Genomic DNA, 22,814 nt, shown 5'->3' on the forward strand with positions numbered 1-22,814 from the left:
TAGTGGCCATGAGGCCTCTTAAATCTTCCCACTATTGTGGCCTCCACAGGAGAGTAAATCAGCTGGAATCTAGGTGAACCTTACGGGGTATCCCCCTCCCCCCCTCCCCACAAAAAAGAAAAACTGATGTGTTTCCTGGTAGGAATGCCTCGGTCCAGCCCTATAGCGCCGTTTGGGAGTGTTTACTGAGAACAAAAATTGGTGGCACCTTGGGTGTAGCCAGGGCTTCCTGACCCACTAGGACTGGCTGTCTTCGGGGGTCGGGGGTGTCTTCAAGGACGGGCAGGTCTCCGCGCTGAGGCCGGCTCTCTACGGGGCGTGTTCTTGCGCGGAATCCTCGGGGCACGCAGGGGGCCCCCACAAGCGAGCAGCGAACGGGGCCGCGCACCCAGTTCTAAACGTCGGCCAGCCGCCAAGGCAGCACTCCAGGGCTGGAGCTCGGAGACCGAAGATCGGACGGTGGCGGGCTGACGGCGGGGGCTCAGCGGTGCCCGGACCCCCGTTTCCCGGGAGCGAGGAGTGGGAAGCCCGAGGGCCAGGCGCTTCCTCTCCGTCCCCTAGGCAGGCTCCAGACTGCGACTGCTGCCTGGCGCGGCCGGACCCAGGGGCGGGGGTGCCCCGGGGCCTCGCAGGGGCCCGGAAAGGCCCCAGAAACGCGACAAGCCGTGAGGGGGGCAGGGCCGCCGGAGAAGGCGCACGATGCCGCCCGGGACGACGGCGGCCCCCTCGGTCTCCCTCCGGGAGCTGGCCGATCTCGCCATCGGCACCCCAGAGGTGGGCGCCGTCAACTTCACGGCCCTGCACACGCTCATCGTGGCCATGCTCAAGAATCTCAACCTGCAGGATACTCGGATCGACTTCCCGTCCCCGATGCTCGAGCAGAGTCGCTTGTTCGAGTCCCCGCGGGTCTCGAGCAGCAGGGCACAGCTGCAGGCGCTGGAGAGCCAGGTGGAGGACCTGGGCGGGCAGGTCCAGGACCTCAGCCTGCAGCTCGAGACCATGGGGGGCCAGGTGCAGGCCATCGTGCAAAACTTCCCGTCCCAGGCCGGCGGGCTGGACGCCCGGGACTGGCTGGAAATGAAGGATCTGCCCTTGCTTACGGAGGGGAAAGCACAAGTAGGGTCGACGAAAGTCCGGAAGGACGGCGAGCCGGTACCCAAGGTGGGCGCGAGGGCTGTCCGCCCCTCCCGCCGCCCCGGCCGCTCTGCAGCGCCCCCTGGAGCTGAGCCCCGGAGGCGCACCTGGGGGAGGAGGCCGGAGCCGGCAGACGCGGGCGTGGTAGGGCCCAGGCCTGCTTGCGGCCTGGGACCACGCGGCCCGTGCTCTACGTTTCAGGGTATGGAGCTGCTCCAGGACATCAAGGAAGACGCGAAAATACTGAAGGAAGCCCAGCAAAAGGCGAAGGAGCAACCCGAGTTGCACCCGGAGGTGAGGGCGGCCGGGACCCCACCTTGGGGAGCTGAGTGGCCCCTTCCCGGGCAGCCTCCTTCGTCCCTTCTGTTTACACGGGGGGCTCACCCACCACTTGTCAGACACCCAGGCATCCTGAACCGACCCAGAGAGGGGCTGACAACTTCTCAATATTCTTTGAGCGAATTTCCTTTAAACTAGAATAAAGAAAGAAGGTGGTGGGTGTTGAGAGACAAAGCTTGGTCCAAGAAGAGGGGGACTGGAACAGAGAGGGTTCTGGGGCACCACCACCATCCCCCTACCTGCAGCCCCCCAGGCAGCCCCACTCTCACTTGGATCTTTGCTCCCTGGGAGAGAGAAGCACAAATCCCTCAGCATAAGCATTTTCCAGTGAACAGCAGAGACCGGAAGTATGCCAGTTCCAGGAGATACTAGGCAGTGCTTCTGTTTCAGGCCCATATGAGACCGGAGTAGGGGATTAGAGCTGGGAAAAAAGGAGGAGCAATTAGGAGGAAGCCCAGGGAGAGGCTGAGAAAAGAGACTTGAGAGAGAAGAAAAGCTCAAAGGAGGAGGTAGCCGAGACCCTGGAGGAGACTAACCCATGGATTCCACGTGCCCACCTCATCCCAAGGCCTCCAGCCCCCAGCAGGACTCATTTTTGCTCTGGGAAGCTTTTCTTTGTAAAGTGTGGTGTTTTTAGGTTTGGGGCTGTCTTCGGTTAGACTAAAGGCTTGTTTTACCTTTAGATTCGTAGATTCTGGAGGTTTGCAGAAGGTATCAGGAGCCACTTAAATGATAGCAATTTGCTCTGGTTGTTTTGAGGTGCTTTTCTCTTTAAGCAACACAGTCGCTCAGATGCCCTTGAAGTACCCAGTCATCTTTGTCCTTGAGAGGCGAGGTTAGCCTTGTGGAGCAGTGCTGCAGTGTCTCACTAGTGGGTTGTGTGAAATGCATCCCAGACCAAAGAGATGTTCCCATTCCTGCATGGTTTTTGCTTGCGGCACGCTGTCCCCAGGTACCACCTGCCACGCTCCGCTTCCCCTCCTCTTGTTGGCTGGGAAGAGCACGGGGAGCCTGGCTTACCAGCCTTCTCTTTACCCTCGGCTCTCTCAGACCCACATACCTCCTTTCCTCTTCTGCCTTGTGAGAGTGTGTGTGTTTGTGTCTGTGTGCGCGTGTGCAAGGGCCACAGGAGGGGCTGCTTTGATCCTTAATCTCTGAACTCTTCTTGCAGAAACTCCTCCAACGGGTTGATGAACTGGAGAAGCTAATGAGAGAAAGGGACAAATTCCTGGTAAACTCAGCCAGTTCTATGGGAAAGGGCCCTCAGGGGCCCCAGGGGGTAGGATGGTTGCCCGCGGCCCGGCCCTCCCTCTCGGGGTTCATCCAGACTCTCACCCCAGGTGTCTGCATCCTTCCAGGGTGGGGTGCTATATGCCCTCTGCCTCTTGGGGTGCCCCCCCCCCGGAATGAGGGAACATTCTTTCCCTCCTTGCTCAGTTGTCCATCCAGAGCCCACATGGGACAGGAAACCAGCCACTCAGGACTCACTGGTTACTTGGACAGTGACTTCTTGGGGCTTTGGAAGGACCCACCCAATCCTGTTAGTTCTGTTCTGTTCCTGAAGCTTCCTGGGATTAAACTCGGGGTGTGTGTGTGTGTGTTGTAGTGTGTGTTTGGTGTGTGTGTGTTCACACATACGTGTTGTCTTTCACTGTCAGGAAATAGTGAGCTGGAAGCTCCGTGCGATTCCTGATGCAGAAGAAGCCACCATGGTCACCTGGGAAGAGCTGGAGCAGGCGGTTACTGGCGGCCGGATGGCCTCACAAATGGTGAACAGAGACGGGGGTGGGGGTGGGGGCTTGGGCAGCGGTCTTGGGTGGGGCCCCCAAACCTTTCCCTTTTTTACTGCTGTGCAGTATTCCGTTATGTGGGTGTTTATAATTTATTTCACAAGTTTTCTATTTTGGACATGTTTTATGTTTTTTCCCCAATCTTATAACAAACCATGCTCTAATGTGACACTCACACAAGTGGAGGTACTCATAGGGTCGATTCCTAGAAACAGAACGCACATTTGTGATTTGGCTAGCTTTTGCCAAATTACCTTTCATGGGCGTGGTTCCAGTTTGGACCCCCACCAGCAATGTAGGAGAGAAACTGTTTCTCAGTATCCTGCCAACTCTGTCTGTTGGTACCCACTTTTCTTAGTTTGGCCGATCGGTTAGATTGAAAACAGTACCAGAGCGTAGTTTTGATTTGCTTTCATAGCTTTTCAAAGTTCCTTTAGAGTCTGTCCTGAAATGCACGAGTCCCTTCACTATTGGTGGACAAAGGTGACCAACCCTGGAAATAAAACCTCTTCAGGAAGCCTTTTGCTGATGGTGACTTGTAGCCACGGGTGCGGGCATCTGTGCCAAGGCAGTGCACAGGATAACCAGGCTAAGCTTTCTTTGTCTGAATAAAGTGGGTATTTTCAAACGGCCCTCAAGGACAAGGGTCAGCTGCCCTTTGGCCTTGACATTCCTCTTCCCCTGGCTTTGTGTATCTGGGTCACTCAAAAAGGGTCACGTGGACGTACAGACTCACGGGGAAGAGAGCAAAGAACACTTTGGCACCACCAAGTGGCCATCTGGGGTTCACCAAATATTATCTGGGTACAAAAGACACCCTTCTGGTCTCCCAGACTTTCTTTCTTTTTTTTTTTTTTTTTTGCGGTACACGGGCCTCTCACTGCTGTGGCCTCTCCCGTTGCGGAGCACAGGCTCCGGACGCGCAGGCTCAGCGGCCGTGGCCCACGGGCCCAGCCGCTCCGCGGCACGCGGGATCCTCCCGGACCGGGGCACGAACCCTCGTCCCCTGCCTCGGCAGGCGGACTCTCAACCACTGCGCCACCAGGGAAGCCCACCCAGACTGCTTTCTGAGTTTGGGGCCCTTCTTCAGAGGAAAGCAACATCAGAGAGAGTTGGAAGAAGAGCCTGCAAACAGAGAGTGGCCTAGAGAAAGGTGGCCTCTGCTTTCGCTGTTGCATGTTTTTAAGCCAAAGCGTTTTACGCGCACCCACGTGGCACTGTCCTACGTTTTGAATGAGCAGCACATTTCCTTGGGCTGCCACCAGAAGACACCTGCAAGACCTCAAAATAAGCCTCGACAGAAGCAACCCTAGACAGTCTTACTTCTCCAGAGGTAAGAAAGTGTCAGGGATCTGACAGTGGCTCATAATCACGAACGACCCCAGAAGCAGATGAGAATTAGTATAAATATTAACTTTTGAGAAGCAAGACAGCAAGTAATGAGAAGTGCAGGCCTGCACAGACCATAATGAAGGCAGTGGAAGGAGAGTTCCACGATCTCAAGTTGGGAAAATACAACACACTTGAGCCCAGTTTTCTTTTTGCGTTGGTGGTGGTAACTCTAGGGCGGTTGGGAGGTGCGCCATCTGCCTGCATCACTGAGTGGAGAGCCAGGGTGGAAGGGAGGGTGTGCGTCCGGGGTTGGGGAGTGTGGTGAGCACGGAAAAGTAAATTCCATGTTTGGAGAACCAGACATGAGGAAGGAGGCTGCAGCTGTCCACGTAGCAGCTACAGTTAAAGGAGCTCAGAACTAACATGGACGATGCCCATGCCAGGACTTGAGTGTGAAAGGACACTGACCACGTGTTTCCAAGGGCGTGTTCTGATGGCCGAGAGGGCGGTGCTTTGCAGTTTTCTTTATCACCCAGAGGTGATGATGATGATGTTGCTTCTACTTCTCCTCTTCCTCCTGGTACTTCTTCTAATGGTCAGCAAGAATGAAAGACTTACCGTAATCGGGAAAACCCAGGCCTAGCATTGTAGTCAAAACGTGCTTAAGGGAGGAAAAAGCTTCCTCAGTTCCCTGTGATCAAGGTAATGAGTCTGGGTGCCAGCTAGATCTATGGCAATGGGCTTTTAACAATCGGAGGATCTCCCAGTGGCCATTTTACTAGGTCTGTGGACCTTGAGGATAGATGCTCTCTTGCAGAAACAGCATGTTCAAAGGAAAGGACATTTCCTCTTCAAAGCTTTGTGGCCTGACAGGTTAAACAAAGTAGAAAGCAAAAATTAAAACTTATCTGCAGGCCTCCACCGAGGGAAAGGCGGATGACTGCCTGTTAGGTTGTGGTCACCCTTTGGATATCTTCTGCTTTGGGACCCAAGGAATAGTGGAGCGATTTAGAAAGGGGCTTCACGAGATTGAACATGACTTCAACTAACTGCGGCGCCACCTTCCTCTTCAAAGTGAATACGCACTGGGTCAGCACCCCTCCTGGCACCAGGACACGCACGCCAGCACTCGCTACTGTGCTCTCCGTGGCCATGGCTGCCCAGTCCATGGACGGGGCCTCATGTGCCTCCGGGTGTGAAAAGAAAAGGCCCCTTTAGGCAACTACGGGCCTCCTGGATCATGTTTTTAAATCCATTCTGCTGATCTCTGCCTTCTGATTGGAGTGCTTAATTACTGATAGAGTTTACAACTTCCATTTTGCTATTTGTTTTCTATATGTCTTAATGTCTTTTCTGTTTCTCTGTTATTGTCTTCTTGTGTGTTAAATAAATGTATTCTAGTGTACCATTTTAATTCCCTTGTATCTTTTACTGTATATCTTTTGAGGTTTGTTTTGTGGTTTTTTTTGGCTGCGTTGGGTCTTCGTTGCTGCACGAGGGCTTTCTCTAGTTGCAGCGAGCAGGGGCTACTCTTCGTTGGGGTGCACAGGCTTCTCATTGCGGTGGCTTCTCTTGTTGCGGAGCATGGGCTCTAGGTGCGCGGGCTTCAGTAGTGGTGTGCTGGCTCAGTAGTTGTGGCTCACGGGCTCTAGAGCGCAGGCTCAGGAGTTGTGGCACAGGGGCTTAGTTGCTCCGCAGCATGTGGGATCTTCCCGGACCAGGGCTCGAACCCGTGAACCCGTGTCCCCTGCAATGGCGGGCGGATTCTTAACCACTGCGCCACCAGGGAAGTCCCTTGAGTTATTTCCTTATTGGGTCCATAGCCATGTTCAGTGTAGGGCTGATTATCTTCCACTTCCAACGCAGCACCTTTCTGAGTCCTTTGTCCCCTGAATTACAGGTTTCTGCAAACTGGCTTGTAGAAACAGGCACTGTTCCCAGCCCCACAAGAGTCTGGGTGCTGTTCCCTCTAGCTGTGAAGATGGTTCTTTTCCCAGTCTGGGGAGTTTCCTCACATGTACGTGCTGGTCGTTTCTGTGCTGAATACCCGAGGGGGAACCCTCTGGGGATCTGCTTTGTTGTCTTTACATGCTCGTGCTTTCTTCCCAATCCTATGTTCTTTGAGCCCTCGCTGCCTCGGTCTCCCTGAATGCTTCTCTCTGCCTCCCACACGGGGAGTCTGCTCGCCCCACTTCAGTCCCCCATCCCTGCATTGCAGCCTGGGAACCAGCCAGCCAGTAAGCCGAGGCAACAGTAGGGCTCCCATAGTTTGCTTCCCCATCTTTCAGGGATTGCTATCGCCTTCATCAGCTGATACCCAGTGTCTAGAAAACCACTGTTTCATAGTTGTTGCTTTTTGGTTTTTTGTTTTTGGTTGTTATAGACCGGAAGGTAAATCTAGTCCCTGTTACTCCATTTGGGCTGGAAATGGGAATAATCCACATCCTTTTTTTTTTTAACAGCTTCTTAATTTTCTGCAGCATGGCTGTGCTGTAAATATACCCCTATTGATAATCTATTTTCATAAATAATGCCACAGACTCTGTACCTGTATCTTGGTGCGTTCTTTTGTGAGAGTCCATACAGAAAATGGGAATTTCTGGATTTGTGCTTTGCATTTTAAATACATGGTATACTCTCCCTGCAGCGTGCACTCTGCCACCAGCAATGGGTCAACGATGGGGTAGACTTTATATTGTAAACTCAATACGTTATCCATGTCCTTTATTTGTAGACTCAACGAGGGTTGGAGTTGACCACTTGTATTTTGCAGGTTTTCCCCTGCCTTTTATGAGGGAAATTACATATTATGATGCCATTTACAAACGTGCAGATTCTCAGAAGTCTGGAGAACTATCCCTCAAGAATGTCAAAGTTGGTCTTTGTGTCCAGTTTAGTTTTGTGAGGGTATTTTTTTCCAGGGGCTCTAAATCGTCTTAGATGCCCCACACTTCCTTCCCTCCAACTCTTAAAATGAGTACTTTTTACTCAGAGTCACTGATTTCTTTCTTCCTCTTCCACCAGGTCTCAGAGTCATCAACAAGGCTTCCTAGGCGCAAAGGGCAGGGTTCCATGACATCAAACGATAAAATTCCAAGTGGGGCCTCTACCAAGCATCCAAGTGTTGATGAGGCTATAGAGTCTGCCAGTGGTTTTGGCACAGATGAGACCTCGGGAACCAGTGGCATAGGATACTCCTCTGAAGGGGTTACTGGCAGGGAACAAAGCAAAGGTGCATCTGCTACTGGGTTTCCTGGTAGAGAAGAGCACTCAAGGTCCCGTGAAGAAGCTGGCCTAACCAAACACCGTCCCCAATTGAGAGCAGAGTCAGATCGTCGCCGGGCTGGAGAGCAGCACGGCTTAGCACATCTACGCAGAGATGAACGAGATGCACACCTTGGCCCAGTTTATCAGGACGTATCCTCCGCCACCTTGCCTAGAGCTCTGCATGGTCATGTGTCCCCAGATCAGCATGGGGGAGTGCACGTTAGCCAGGGTCAGGTCTATGCACGGCCAGACCAACATGGATTAGGACCACTTGGCATGAATCAGCCTGCATCGCTACAACCTAGCACTTACGCACATGGTGCGGTACCCCTCGCTGTGGGTCAGCTTGGGGTGACGCCGCCTGGAATGGATGAGCAGGAATTGGTACTAGCTGGCATGGCTCAGAGTGATGCAGTGCCACCATTGGTATCTGGCAGAGATCAGCAAGGATTGGGACTACCTGGTACAGACCAGCCTGGTATGGTTCCACTTGGCACATATCAGCATGGTGTGATACTTCCTGGCATAGACCAACATGGTATAAAACAGGCTGGCATGGACGAGAGTGGTGTGGGACCACTTGGCACTGATCAGCATGGATTGGTACCTCTTGGGGTAGATCAGCATGGATTCGTAATATTTGGCACGGATCAGCAGGGCTTGCTGTCACCTGGTTTGATGCAAGTTGCTGCAGATCAGCAAGGTTTTGTACAGCCCAGTTTGGGAACATCTGGCTTCATACAACCTGGCACAGAGCAGCATGATACGATCCAGCCCAGTGCAGGTCAGCCTGCTTTGGTCCAACCCAGTATAGGTCAGCCTGGTTTGGTGCAACCTGGTGCCGGTCAACCTGGTTTGGTGCAACCTGGTGCAGGTCAACCTGGTTTGGTGCAGCCTGGTGCTGCAGGTCAGCCTGGTTTGGTGCAACCTGGTGCTGCAGGTCAGCCTGGTTTGGTCCAGCCTGGTGCAGGTCAGCCTGGTTTGGTGCAACCTGGTACAGGTCAGCCTGGTTTGGTGCAACCTGGTGCAGGTCAGCCTGGTTTGGTGCAACCTGGTACAGGTCAGCCTGGTTTGGTGCAACCTGGTACAGGTCAGCCTGGTTTGGTCCAGCCTGGTGCAGGTCAGCCTGGTTTGGTGCAACCTGGTGCAGGTCAGCCTGGTTTGGTGCAACCTGGTGCAGGTCAGCCTGGTTTGGTGCAACCTGGTGCAGGTCAGCCTGGTTTGGTGCAACCTGGTGCAGGTCAGCCTGGTTTGGTGCAGCCTGGCGCTGCAGGTCAGCCTGGTTTGGTGCAACCTGGTGCTGGTCAGCCTGCCTCGGTCCAACCTGGTGCAGGTCACCCTGGTTTGGTCCAGCCTGGAATGTATCAGCAAGGTTTGGTGCAACCCAGTGCAGGTCAGCCTGGTTTGGTGCAGCCTGGCGCTGCAGGTCAGCCTGGTTTGGTGCAGCCTGGCGCTGCAGGTCAGCCTGGTTTGGTGCAACCTGGTGCAGGTCAGCCTGGTTTGGTGCAACCTGGTGCAGGTCAGCCTGGTTTGGTGCAGCCTGGTGCTGCAGGTCAGCCTGGTTTGGTGCAACCTGGTGCAGGTCAGCCTGGTTTGGTGCAACCTGGTGCAGGTCAGCCTGGTTTGGTCCAACCTGGTGCAGGTCACCCTGGTTTGGTCCAGCCTGATACAGGTTCACATGGCTTTTTTCAACCTGGTGTATCTATGCCTGGCTTGGTTCCACCTGGTACATATCCACCTGGTCTGGTACAGCCTGGTGGCTATCCACATGGCTTGGTCCAATCTGGTGCCTATCCACGTGGTTTCATGCAGCCTCATGCCGATCAGCGTGGTTTGGTTCAACCTGTAATAGATCAGCATTGGTTGAGGCAATCTGGTACAGATCAAGGCTTGATACCACCAGGCACAGAGCTTCATGGCTTTCCAACATACCATGCAGATCCTCGAAGTTTTATATCACCACGCCCATACCAGCATGGTGTGGCACCTCCTGGCAGAGATCAGTATGGTCGGGTGTCACCACTCGTAGCCAGTCAAGGTTTGGCATCACCAGGTATAGACCGAGAAGGCTTGGTACCACGAGAGACTTATCAACAAGGTTTGATGCGTCCTGGCCCAGACCAGCGTGGCCCAAAACCATTACGCACGGGTGTGGGATCTGCACGCCAGGATCAACAGCATTTGGAAGCACCTGAACCAGAGCAGCATGACCGGGCACATTCTGTCCCAGACTCCCATGGCCCAGGGTACCAAGGTGTAGATCAGTATGTCGAGGTGGGTTTGGATCCAAATGAAATACGCGGCTCAGTCCGACCTGGAGTTTCTGTTCAGACTTCCCCAAGCCAAGGTGCCCCCTTGCTCAGGAGCACACGCTCCCTCGACTATTTATACCGAGGCTTATCAGAAAGGAGTGATGTTCAGGGTGAGAAACGTGATTCACTGGATAAGTTGGCTCCTAGCTTCCCCATGGCAGTGGAAACATTTCGTCTGTTGGGAGAGCTTATCGGCCTCTACCTGGAGCTTAAGGAGAACGTAAAGGATCTGGATGATGAACAAGCTGGCCAAACAGACTTGGAGAAGATCCAGTACCTGCTGACACTGATGGGTGGGTGCTGCGTGCCCAGAGGAGAGGCTGCTGTCCTCCTCGCTTGGTTTCATCCTTCTCTCTCCCTGGGCCTCTGCCTGAGGCCGTGAAAACAGCATTTCCATTCTTAGCCATTCTGGGTTCTCCCATAGCCTTCAGAGTCCAAGAGATGGGATTGAACCGGTAGGAATAAAGGAGCCTCAGGAGAGGAGTGAGGCAGGTTCTTATGCTTTTGCCAGACTCTCTGGAAAGCAGCTGGGAAGATGTTGGGATGAAGGGAAAGTGATTTCATGGGGTTGGGCAGGGAGAGAGAATGTTGAAAAATTAAATTTAACCTTTGCACATTCACAATTCTAGCCCCAGAGAATAATTACGATTTTAGAGTTGGGTGGAAATTGTGGGTAAGTGGTCCCACAGCCCTTTAGGATATTAAGCATTAGGTGGACTCTTTAGAGCTAAGGACGCTTATCCCCTAAAAGGACACTCCTTTCTTCCCATCCCCTCTCTCCAGCCCCCAGGAAAAGCAGATAAATGATATGTGTTGTTCTTGATTGTGAGGGCTGGGATTGGGAGCCCATGGGGAATCTGACGCTTCTGACTCTAAGGCCTCGGTTCTCCATAGTCAAGAAGTCCATACCCGCTGACCTGCAGGAACAGCTGAAGACCTTAAAGGCCTTGACCAAAGAAGTCCAGCAGGAAAAAGCAAAAGTAAGTAAGGGAGGGTCCTCCTACTTGGCCTTCAAGTGCCAGTAATCCCTTTCATTTGCATTTGGATAGATTACACAGTCCTTTCACTTTCATTATTATCTCACTGGATCTGTACAGTCTCCTCAGATAGGAAGCACACCTCAGGTATCCACGTGTTTATTTCCTGGATCTAAAAGCTGACATTCAAAGCTATTAAGATTCAGTTGGGCCAACAAGGAGGCCTGAGCTCCTTTCATTACATGTGGCCATTTCCAATACAAGCCACTGTCACTGGAGCAGCCTTGGAGCCACGTTCGTGGGACTGTCTGGGACCAGCGGTCATGGCGAGGGGCTGCTGGGTCTTCAGTCATTCTTTTAATGCTAGCTACCTGTATCCATGGGATGGATGGATGGGTGGAGGTTATGAAGGGACCTTGGGCTTTGCCAGAGGGTTGGATAGGATTAGGGAATGGGGGCGACTCCCTGGTGGTCCAGTGGTTAGGCGCTTTCACTGGTAGAGGCCAGGGTTCAATCCCTGGTCCGGGAACTAAGATTCCCACAAGCTGCGTGGTGGGAATTTTTTTTTTTTTAAGGATTAGGGAATGGGGGAGGGGCTTGCTGGGGCTGCAGAGGTACGTTCAGAAAGCAGAGATCTCAAGCCTGCCTGACCCTCCTCTTCCATTGGATTTGTAGCTGGAGAAGGTGAACAGGATCCTGGAGGGGGAGGGAGAGCAAGAAACAGGAAAGGAGGTGAACGCTGGCCAGCTGAGCCTGCAGCTGGATGTCCTCAGGTAAAATCCCCCTGCCACATGCAGCTTCTGTCCTGGCATCACACGTTCTCAGTCACGGAGGTGATAGAAGCCTGGGGTTCACTCATCCCCGAACTGACCACTATCTTTGACCCGCATTGTGTCTGCTCTTCGGGTTGTCTGTATCTAGTTCAAGTTGCTAGTGGAAGTTTCCCAGGTCCTTAAAACGGCTCAGCACCAGGGCTTAGAAGAACCAAAAAAAAAAACCACCAAAAGCCTCTTAGATTCTGTCCCCAGTTGGAGGCTTTGGAGCATTTGCTGGAGCCCCTCAGAGCCGTCTCTGTGCAGTGCCAGGCCTCACCCCCTAGAAGCCTCTCAGGCCAGCACACTGGGCACCCACCTCCACGACAGGCGGGGCCTTGGACCCCTTAGACAGAGCTGGAGGGGAACGTGAAAGAGCCCCGTCTGCCTCCTCCATCCCTGACGGCCGGGGCTCAGCACTGCTGGGCCCAGGCCCCTGGGCCGGTGGTGGGGCCGGACCATCTCTCGTGCATACAGAGTCACCGTGGCTGACATCGAGAAGGAGCTGGCGGAGCTGAGGGAGAGTCAAGAACGGGGCAAGGTCAGCATGGAACATTCGGTCTCCGAAGCCTCCCTTTACCTGCAGGATCAGGTGAGGATTCCGCACTCTCCAGCCACAGGGACTAGGGCCCTTCGCAGAGTTGGCTGTGGACATTGGAGATAGTAGACTCTTACCTGATATATAATTTGCAGATATTTTCTCCTGTTCTGTGGGTTGTCTTTTCACTGTCTTCAAAGTGTCTGCCTTTACATCTTTTTTTTTTTTAATTGGAGTATAGTTGATTTACGATGTTGTGTTAGTTCCAGGTGTACATGCCTTTATGTCTAGAGTGTTACGATCCTTGGGCACCCCAGAATGTTCCCAGCGAGGAGCGTTGGACTAGGAAGAGCCTCTGAGTGCTCACGGAAGGATCAGATGGGCAAAGCCACTGGACCCAGGGGTCCCACGTCAGGAGTCCCTTTGTGCTAGAGGCCCCGTTCTGGGCCCACTCCAAGTTCGTCAGGACAGTGGTTTGCACCGTTTCATGACCCAGAGCTGATTGTCAGGCCAGCAGGAGGACAGCAGTAGATAGTGCGTTTAAGAGTCATCTGTCATTCCAAAGCTCACAACCTCCGGGGCTCCCTGGGGCCACACCTGGGAGGGCATCCACTCCCTGCTGGGCAGGCTCGGCCTTTTGACTCTTCAGAAGCGTGTCAGCTCTTCTGGTGGCAAGAGTCTTGCTGAGCTCGGGCAAAAGGGAGCCTGGCTGAAAATACATATGTGTAGAGGAAATTGGGAAAAGCAGAATTTCTAGGCCAAGCGGGCAGTCTGGCCAGGGCCACCACCTGTCTGTCTTTCTGTGTGTGTGTCTTTGCCTCTGTGTCGCCTTCCTTATCCATCTCTCTCAAATACCCGCACGTCTCTCTTCCCTTCTGCTCTCAGCCAGCTTTTTTATCTCTCACACACAGTCCAAAAGGGCTGCCCCAGGCCTTGCAGTATTACGCGCTTCCAAGAAAGGGGGCCTTAGGTTGGTGCAGTCCCTCTCTCTAAGCCAGGATAAGACGTCACAGGTCTTTGGCCAGTCGGGTGTCTAGCTGGGACCAATCATTTGTGGGGACAAACTGGGACCATGGGATCCAGAAGAGAGCAGGAGGGCGAGCGGAAGGAGTTTGTTCTCAGCCAGGCCATGAGAGACCCCTGTAGTGGTAGACTTATCACATTCTCTCTCTTTTTTTTTTTTTATTGAAGTGTAGTTGATTTACACTCTTATATCAGTTTCAAATGCACACCATAGTGATTTACTGTTTTTATAGATTATTTTCCACTTAAAGTTATTATAAAATAATGGTTCTATTTCCCTGTGCTGTACAATATATCCTTGTGGCTTTTTTGTTTTACACATAGTAGTTTGTACCTCTTAATCTCCTACCCCATCTTGTCCCTCCCCCTTCCGTCCCCCCACTGGTAACCACTAGTTTGTTCTCTAGATCTGTTGAGTCTGTTTCTGTTTTGTTATATTTCCTAGTTTGTTTTATCTTTTAGATTGTACATATAAGTGACAACACACAGTATTTGTCTTTCTCTGTCTGGCTTATTTCACTAAGGATAATACCTCTAGGTCAATCCATGTGGTTGCAAATGGCAAAATTTTCATTCTTTTTTATGGCCGAGTAGTATTCCGTTTTACATATAAACCACATCTTCTTTATCCGTTCATCTGTTGATGGAAACTTAGGTCGCTTCCATGTCTTAGCTATTGTAAATAGTGCTTCCGTGGACATTGGGGTGCATGCATCTTTTCGAATTAGTGTTTTCATTTTCTTCGGATAATATATACCCAGGGGTGGAATAGCCGGATCATACGGTAGTTCTATTTTTAGTTTTTAGAGGAACCTCCATACTGTTCTCCATAGTGGCTGCACCAATTTACATTCCCACCAACAGTGTAGGAGGGTTCCGTTTTCTCCACACCCTCTCTAGAATTTGTTATTTGTAGACTTTTTGATGATGGCCATTCTGACTGGTGTGAGGTGATATCTCATTGTGGTTTTTTTTTTTTGGTACGTGGGCCTCTCACTGTTGTGGCCTCTCCCGTTGCAGAGCACAGGCTCCGGACGCGCAGGCTCAGCGGCCATGGCTCACGGGCCCAGCCGCTCCATGGCATGTGGGATCTTCCTGGACCGGGGCACGAACCCGTGTCCCCTGCATCGGCAGGCGGACTCTCAACCACTGCGCCACCAGGGAAGCCCCTCATTGTGGTTTTGATTTGCATCTCTAATGATTAGCAATGTTGAGCATCTTTTCATGGGCCTGTTGGCCATCTGTATGTCTTCTTTGGAACAATGTCTGTTCAGGTCTTCTACCCATTTTTTAATCAGGTTGTTTGTTTTTTTGATATTGAGTTTATGAGCTGTTTATATATTTTGGATATTAACCCCTTATGGGTCATATCGTTTGCAGATATTTTCTCCGATTCCATAGGTTGTGTTTTCTTTTTGTCGATGGTTTCCTTTGCCGCACAAAAGCTTTTATTTATTTAAAAGAATCTATTTTATTTATTATTTATTTAGTTTTGGTTGCGTTGGGTCTTCGTTGCTGCACGCAGGCTTTCTCTAGTTGTGTCGAGTGGGGGCTACTCTTTGTTGCGGTGCGCACCCTTCTCATTGCAGTGGCTTCTCTTTGTTGTGGAACATGGGCTCTAGGCACGCAGGCTTCAGTAGTTGTGGCATGCGGGCTCAGTAGTTGTGGTGCACAGGCTTAGTTTTTCCGGGTATGTGGGATCTTCCCGGACCAGGGATCAAACCCATGTCCCCTGCATTGGCAGGTGGATTCTTAACCACTGCACCACGAAGGAAGTCCCCCAAAACTTCTAAGTTTAATTAGGTCTCATTTGTTTATTTTTGCTTTTGTCTCCTTTGACTTAGGAGACAGATCCAAAAAGTATTGCTACGATTTATGTCAAAGAGTGTTCTGCCTATGTTTTCCTCTAGGAGTTTTATGGTTTCCAGTCTTACATTGAGGTCTTCAATCCATTTTGAGTTTATTTTTGTATATGGTGTGAGAAAATCACATTCTCTTATTGTTATTTACGTTCTAGATGGGGACAGAGCATGTGTGAGCCCACCCTTCGTGTCCCCAGGGCCTGGAGCAGGGCCTGTGTGTCGGCAGGGTGTTTGTGGACTAACGGACATCAGCTCTGTAGGATTTAGCTAGAGGAGATGTGTTCTCACACTGCACCAATGGGCTGGCTGGAGAAAGGTCCAGAAGCCTCCTTCCTGCAAGGGCTTTATCAGCTCCCTCCCTGGGAGCTCTGGTCACTATTTAATGGACGGAGGTCGAGTGCCTCGCATGTGCTGCACACCCTGGGAGGCACCGAGGCCGCAGCACGGCCCAGACCGCAGCGGCCAGGGCAGAAAGCACTCGCTGCTGGCGACTGTGTGGATGCGGCGTAGCTGGGCCTCGCTCACTGCCCTGCACCCGCCCTCTCGCCCGTGCCCAGTTAGACAAGCTCAGGACGATCATCGAGAACATGATGGCTTCGTCCTCCACGCTGCTGTCCATGAGCATGAGCGCGGCCCCGCACAAGCTCCCGACCACCCTGGCACCCAGCCAGATCGACCCTGCGGCCACCTGCCCAGCCTGCAGCCTGGACCTGAGCCACCGGGTCAGCACGCTGGTGCAGCGCTACGAGCAGCTCCAGGACATGGTCAGCAGCCTGGCTGCCTCCCGGCCCTCCAAGAAGGCCAAGCAGCAGAGCCAGGTGACGCCGCCTGCTTTCCTCCGGTGCGGCCGCTCACGGCCCGCCTGCACGGAGCCCCTCCGGGAGTCCCTGGGGGAGGGATGTTTGGGCCACTTTTCCATGATGGAGCCCTTTAGCGACCGCACGGAAGTCCCTGGTCTTTCCATAGGGTCGCAGCGAGGGCAGCCGTAGAGCTGGCTCTGGGGATGGGGGACCACGGGGAAGAGCTGGCTCCGTGGGTGGGGACAGCACGGCTGGCTGAGGGGTGGAGCAGTGCCATTCACATGCCTCGGGACGCTGGCATAGCCTTAGGATTCATCACCCCTCCTTCATGCCGGTCTTCTGGACTCCTTCCCACTTCCCCTCCAAAGGGCAGGCCTGCTGGTGGGGCAGGGAGCACAAGTCCCCGAGGCCTGCCTCTTAGACTCCAGAATTCAGATTCAGCTCAGGGTGGGTGGCGAGGCTGTAGCCCACACCCCAAATCTCAGGGGAGCAGCTCACCACTCCTGGGCCTTGAGACCGCCTCTGCTGCCCACCCACCCCGGTGGACCAGGTCCCTCAAGGCTAGTCCACGGGGAGGTGGGGAATTGTGGCGGCAACTGAGGAGATCCAGAATGGGGTCTGAAGTCGGCCTGTCTGCCGGGTGATGTTTTAAGGGCTGACTTACCAGGGGCGGCAGTACCCCTGCGGGTGCCCCAGAGAGGCTGCCTTTGTCCTTCTGCTGCAGGATGAAGAGCTACTGGGCCGCGTGCAGAGCGCCATCCTGCAGGTACAGGGCGACTGTGAGAAACTCAGCATCATCACCGGCAACCTCATAGAGGACCATCGGCAGAGGCAGAAGGACATCGAAGTGAGGACGGGCAGGGGGGCGGGGGCGGGGCCGAGGCGCGGCCCCAGTTCCTCCTTGTTCCTTATTCCCTGCTTGCTCGGCCTCCCAGGTGTTGTACCAGGGTCTGGAGAAGCTGCAGAAGGAAAAGGCCAACAGGGAACACCTGGAGCTGGAGATCAATGTGGTAAGGCTAGGCCGAGGGGCCATCCTGCATCCCAGGGAGGTCCCACCGCTCGTTCTTCAAAAGGCTGAGAGAGGGGCTTCCCTGGTGGCGCACTGGTTGAGAGTCCACCTGCCGATGCAGGGGACGCGGGTTCGTGCCCCACTCGGGAAGATCCCACATGCCATGGAGCGGCTGGGCCCGTGAGCCATGGCCGCTGAGCCTGCGCATCCGGAGCCTGTGCTCCGCAATGGGAGAGGCCGCGGCAGTGAGAGGCTTGCGTACCGCCAAAAAAAAAAAAAAAAAGGCTGAGAGAGGAAGCTAGTCCGATGGGGGATGTGGGCTCAGTGCTGGCGCTCCCACTGCAGGGAGTGGGACCCCCTATGGCTCTCTCCCATCTGGGGGACCTCTTCCTCTCTCCGGGCAGAAAGCCGACAAGAGTGCCCTGGCGGCCAAAGTGAGCCGTGTCCAGTTTGACGCCACCACGGAGCAGCTGAACCACATGATGCAGGAGCTGGTGGCCAAGATGAGCGGGCGGGAGGGGGACTGGCAGAAGATGCTGGACAGGCTCCTGGTGCAGATGGACAACAAGGTGAGGGGTGGGAGGCTCCAGGGCCCCCTGGACTGGGACAACGCCCTCCTCTCCAGGTGCCACAGACCCCACCTGCTTCCTCAGAGCTCACCTGGGCCCCGCCCTCACCCACAGCTGGACCGCCTGGAGCTGGACCCAGTGAAGCAGTCACTGGAGGATGGCTGGAAATCCTTGCGACTGCAGCTCAAAGAACGTTCTCCGCTCTACCAGGTGGACGAGGCAGCCGCCATGCGGAGGTGAGGCCTGGAAGGGGTGAGGGGAGGCGGGCTGGAGGTGTGCTCAGGGGGAATGGTTGATCTTGCCTGGGACCATCCCGCAGTAGGAGTGACAGAGTTTTAGAGCTTGAAAAGCTCTTCTCGCTCAGGCCAGTTCACATTACAGCTGAGAGTGGGAGGGGAGGGAGGCGTAAGGCTCTCTGGGCACAGGTGCGAGGGGGTCCACAGCCCCCAGAGCTGAGGGCACTCCTGGGGGGCCTGGCCCATGGCAGCCTGAGTCCCAGGATTTCCATTCCCGGCCACCAGAGGGCTCCCGAGGCTTACGCAGGGCAGTCCTGGGGCGCTTGGGAACCCTGCCGGCTTTGGGTTAGGGTAGGTGGGTGCTGGGTGTGTGCCCAGAAGCGGACACGTCTAGGAGCTGGTGAGTCTGGTGGCCTGGGACCCATCACTCTGGGCACTGAGCGTCCAGCCTGCCTGGCCCACAGAGCGCCAAGCCCGCTGGGTTCTCTGTCTCCCGCGTTCGGGACCCTCTGGGCAGGGCGCTTACCCTGTGTGTTCCACCTCCTCACAGGCAGCTCCTGGCACACTTCCACTGCCTCTCATGTGACCGTCCCCTGGAGATGCCTGTGACTGGACAGTGAGTGGCCCCAGCTGGTGGCCACGATGGGGGCGGGCTCGGCGGGGCTGCGTCTCCTGTATCCCAGGCCTGTCTCCACCTCCTGTTGGCTCCTGCTGTCTCACCGTTCACTCCGTACCCACTGGCTGCTCCTACCCCGGCCTTCAGCCCTCCACCCCTGCCCGGGCGGGGAGGCTCCTCGGGCAGGTGGAGTGTGGGGAGTGGGCGGGGGGCTTGGACGATGGGGTTCCTCACACTCCAACCTTCCCTTCGCTCTGTCCCTGCCCAGAGTCATCCCCCTGACTCCTGTGGGCCCAGGCCTGCCCGGGCACCGGTCCATCCGCCCTTACACGGTCTTTGAACTGGAGCAGGTCCGGCAGCAGAGCCGCAAGTACGGGCAGCGGAGGGAGTCCTGTACAGGGCTTTGCAGGGGCCTCTGGAGGGCAGGAGTGGAGGTTCCTCCTCACGCCTGGGGTGGGCAGTAGGGGCGGCGCTGCGAGGGTGCTGACGGAGCTCCCAGCTCCTCCCAGCGTGAGAGCCTCGGAGGAGAGCGCCTGCCTTTGGGTCCCTGCTGGGCATCCTGGGGGGACACTGCCTCTGAGACCCCCCCCTCCCTGCTCATACCAGGCATGTGAGGGAGGGAGGCGGTGGTCCACCAGTGGGTGGGATTAGTGGGTGGGGGGTGCGTTTCACACCCTCTGGGGCTCCTGCCCTCCTCCCCACGCCTTCCCACCTCCTCCTTGAGGGGAGGATGCCGGGGGCATGGCTCACCCCTCTGCTGCCCCCCCCCCCGCCACAGCCTGCAGCTGGGCAGCGCTGCCTTCCCCTGGGGCAACCTGGGGCAGACGGAGCGGAGCGTGGGGCGCCTGCGCAGCTTGCACTCCAAGATGCTGATGGACATCGAGAAGGTGCAGATCCACTTCGGGGGCTCCGTCAAGGCCAGCAGCCAGATGATCCGCGAGCTGCTGCGCTCCCAGTGCCTCGGCTGCCCCTGCTACAGACGGTGGGTGGCCGGGCCGGGCCCCCGGGGCAGGCGGCGAGCCTCGGCCCACTCACAGCCCACCACCACCGAGAGCCTGGCACAGAGCGGGGGAGTGTGCGTGCGTGTGTAAGAGAGAGAATGTGTGTGAACACGTGTGAGTGAGCATTGTTCATGTGTATTGTACGAGTGAGAGTGTGTGTGTGAGATTATGTGTGTGCATGAGGGGTGGGGCCTGTGTGGGAGAATGTGTGTGAGCGTGTGTATAAAGGTGTATGAGAATGTATGATTGTGTGTGAACGTGTATGAATGTGTGAGAGTATGTGTGAATGTGTGTGTGAATGTATGTGTGTGAACACACGTGTGAGTGTGTGTGTGTGTGTGTGTGTGTGTGTGTGTGTGGCCTTCAGGGTGGCCGGCCGGGCCATCCTGCTCACTCACCCCCTGCCCTGTCCTGGCTCGAGTGCTGCCCCCCGCCCCACCCTAGGCATGTCCCCGGCCACACCTGCTCCCCGTGACTCCGCTGTCTTCACCGCAGGCTGCCAGATGCGGCCGATCACACCTACGGGAGGTCGCCCCGGAGCTGCGGGGGCAGCCACACCCTCACCTACCCCTACCGCCGCACCCGCCTGCAGCACCTGGCACAGGGCCTGTACCCCACCGAGGAGATCCAGATCGCCAGGAAGGTGGGGGGCACGGCCGTGACGCCAGACTCTCAGGTCCCTCTGGAAAAGCCACCAGAAGTCCCCTCCTGGGCCCTCGGCCTCGGGGAGGTTTCTTAGACCCAGTCCAAGTGTCAGGTTCTTATACTTTCCTGGGGAGAGGAATGCCGACCCGGCCACCCGCCCACCTGGCACTACCGCCTCCACCACGGGCCCCCCCTTCCCACTGTGGCTCGGCCCTGGCGCCGCCCAGAGCCCCCTCAAGGGCTCTGAGCACCGTTTGGTGCCGGCCTCAGGCGAGGACCACCCTCTGGCAGGCAGGACGGGAGGGCAGCTCTGAGCGGCACTCGCCCATCTCCACAGCACGACGAGGTGGATATCCTGGGCCTGGACGGACATATTTACAAGGGACGGATGGATACAAGGCTGCCGGACATCCTGAACAAAGACAGTGAGTGTCCAGGTGGCCCAGAGGCCCTTCAGCCTCCTTGCTTGGGTCCCACAGGGTCCATCCAGCTCCTTAAGGCCCTTCTTGTGGCCACCGGGCCCTGACTGCCTTCCTCCACCTCCCTGACTCCAAACGTTCAGGTCTCCAAAAGCCTCCGGGTCAGTGTTTGCAGAAGGGGTACAGCTGTCCAGTCTCAGCCAACTAGCTGGGATGTGGCCCCAACTTTCCTTGCCAGCTTTTATCCTCAGACGCCAGCCCAGTCTTCCTGCCTAAGCCTCTGTTCCCAGCATCACCGAGGCCAAGTCCTACCCCTTCTTCATAACTCAGAATACCCTCTCCTGAGCCCCCCACCACTTTGTGAATCACCCGTGTCCTGGAATGTCCCCTTCCAGTTAGCCATCCTGAGGTGTGCCATTTGTCACTTCCCACTGGGTCTCACCGCCACGTATGCACCTTTCTAGTTGCCTCCCCTCCCGAACCATAAACCTGGAGTCAGAACTCACCCAGCACCTGGCACGGGGCTGATGTCTGTGGGTGGATATCCGAGTGAGTGAGTGGGTGGATGGATGGATGGACAGACAGATGGCCGGGCGGACATTTCGGTGAATGAAGTGCTTACAAGGGGCATATCCACGAATAAAGATGGAGAAGGACACCAGCTGAGGCTGGCTGTGACCAGCAGCGCTGCAGCCCTCTCCCCATCCCCATGGGTCCCCACAGGGCTCCCACCCGGTGTCTCAGAACTGCCCCTCCCCTCCACTGCCTCCATCAGATTCGGGGATAAAGCATAAGGCCAAGCAGTCCCGGCCCCACGTGCACCGGCAGCAGTCACTCAGCGACAGCGGTCAGCTGCCCTCACGGTCCCAGAGCGCTCAGATGCTGGCTGGCAACGACTCAGGTAGCTCCTCTCTGGATGGCAGGTCGTGGCCTAGGCACTACCCCTTGCCTCTCCTCCTTGGCCCGCCAGGCCCCTTTCCTGCCCATGACTGGTATATACCTTTATTTCCCTGGAGAGAGGAAGGGCCTGGGAGCTGAGGGACGGGATGCAAGGGAGGAGAGAGAAAACCCTTCATTGCTGAGAGCTTGATAATGCGCCAGGTCTGTGATCAGATACTGTTACTGCCCCCATTTCACAGAAGAGGAAATAGGGACAGAGTTGCAGTCCAAGCTCTGGCTCCAGGCCCGAGTCCATCCCCTGCTCACGTGTGCCGACTCTCACCTGCCCAGTGAGATGACACCTGACGACAGCTCACCTGCCCAGTGAGATGACAAACCTGCCAGCGGGGCTGGAGATGCACATGGACGCGCCTCCTGGGGAGGGGCTCGAGGAGCCCATTCCGGGGCCAGGCTGAGCAGAGCTATAAATAAAGGTTTAGGAGAAAGCTTGGGGCCTTGCAGCTTCTCTGGTCCTGGCTCAGGAAGGTGGAGTGAGAGGCAGGGGCCGCTGCAGGTCGGATGGCAGACCTCTTGCAGCCTGACCATTAGGCCATGGAGCTAAGCCCTCTGGCCTGGAAGGTCCCCCAAAGTCCCTGCTCTTCCCAGAGGGGCTAAATCCTGCCTGAAAGCCAGAGGGCTAAGGGTTCCCTTGGGGTTTGGCTACACATGGGGCCAGAGAGGGACAGTGGCCTGGAGCTAGGAGGCTGGATCACTTCCAGGTGACTCTGAGCACCTCTCCCCCTTCTCTTGACCAGTTTCCTCATCTGTCGATAAAAGGGTGCTGGATTAGGGCTGCTCAGTTAGGCTCCCCCTTGAGAGTCTAAGAAAGGTGCTGACTTTCTTCCCATCAAAAGCTACGCACCCACAATGCTTTGCAGCTACTTCCGGAGGTTGAAGGACCACCCCCACCCCCTGCCCAGGTTAAGAGCCCCAGCTACACCCCCCTTCCAGTTCCAGCATTCAGTGGGTGCCTGGAGGAAGCAGAAACAGAATAAGCGGAAACAGAATAAGTGGTGGTCATGTTGCCTCGCCTCTGTTGAGGGTTCCTGACCGGCCAGGCACTGCTGAGGAGCTTTCCACTTACAAACCAGTCTTCATCCTCATGCATTAAGAGGCAGGGACCACTGTTGGTCCCACCTACAGCTGAGAAAGCCGAGGCACAGAGAGGTTAAAGTATTTGCACAAGGTCACACA

The 22,814-nt window shown here is 55.4% G+C and overlaps 1 protein-coding gene across 2 annotated transcripts; it reads left to right on the forward strand.

Annotated features, from left to right (window-relative positions):
• Nucleotides 1-177: 177 nt before the first annotated feature.
• On the forward strand, nucleotides 178-22,068 carry QRICH2 (glutamine rich 2). Of its 2 annotated transcripts, XM_067715839.1 has the most exons (20): nucleotides 186-1,161; nucleotides 1,336-1,428; nucleotides 2,645-2,704; nucleotides 3,132-3,242; nucleotides 7,620-10,467; nucleotides 11,069-11,154; nucleotides 11,827-11,924; nucleotides 12,441-12,555; nucleotides 15,944-16,204; nucleotides 16,911-17,033; nucleotides 17,122-17,196; nucleotides 17,600-17,764; nucleotides 17,879-18,000; nucleotides 18,551-18,616; nucleotides 18,885-18,986; nucleotides 19,395-19,598; nucleotides 20,113-20,260; nucleotides 20,600-20,687; nucleotides 21,457-21,582; nucleotides 21,821-22,068. In XM_067715839.1, exons 1-20 carry the CDS (start codon nucleotides 700-702, stop codon nucleotides 21,946-21,948), a joined length of 5,481 nt encoding a protein of 1,826 aa, XP_067571940.1. In that variant the 5' UTR covers nucleotides 186-699; the 3' UTR covers nucleotides 21,949-22,068. The 2 variants fall into 2 exon arrangements, with proteins under 2 accessions (XP_067571938.1, XP_067571940.1); XM_067715837.1 differs by lacking the exon at nucleotides 21,821-22,068 and having other exon boundaries at nucleotides 178-1,161; nucleotides 17,600-18,000; nucleotides 21,457-21,805.
• Nucleotides 22,069-22,814: the final 746 nt, after the last annotated feature.

The sequence above is a fragment of the Pseudorca crassidens genome, chromosome 19, assembly GCF_039906515.1.
Source record: "Pseudorca crassidens isolate mPseCra1 chromosome 19, mPseCra1.hap1, whole genome shotgun sequence".
Taxonomy (NCBI): domain Eukaryota; kingdom Metazoa; phylum Chordata; class Mammalia; order Artiodactyla; family Delphinidae; genus Pseudorca; species Pseudorca crassidens.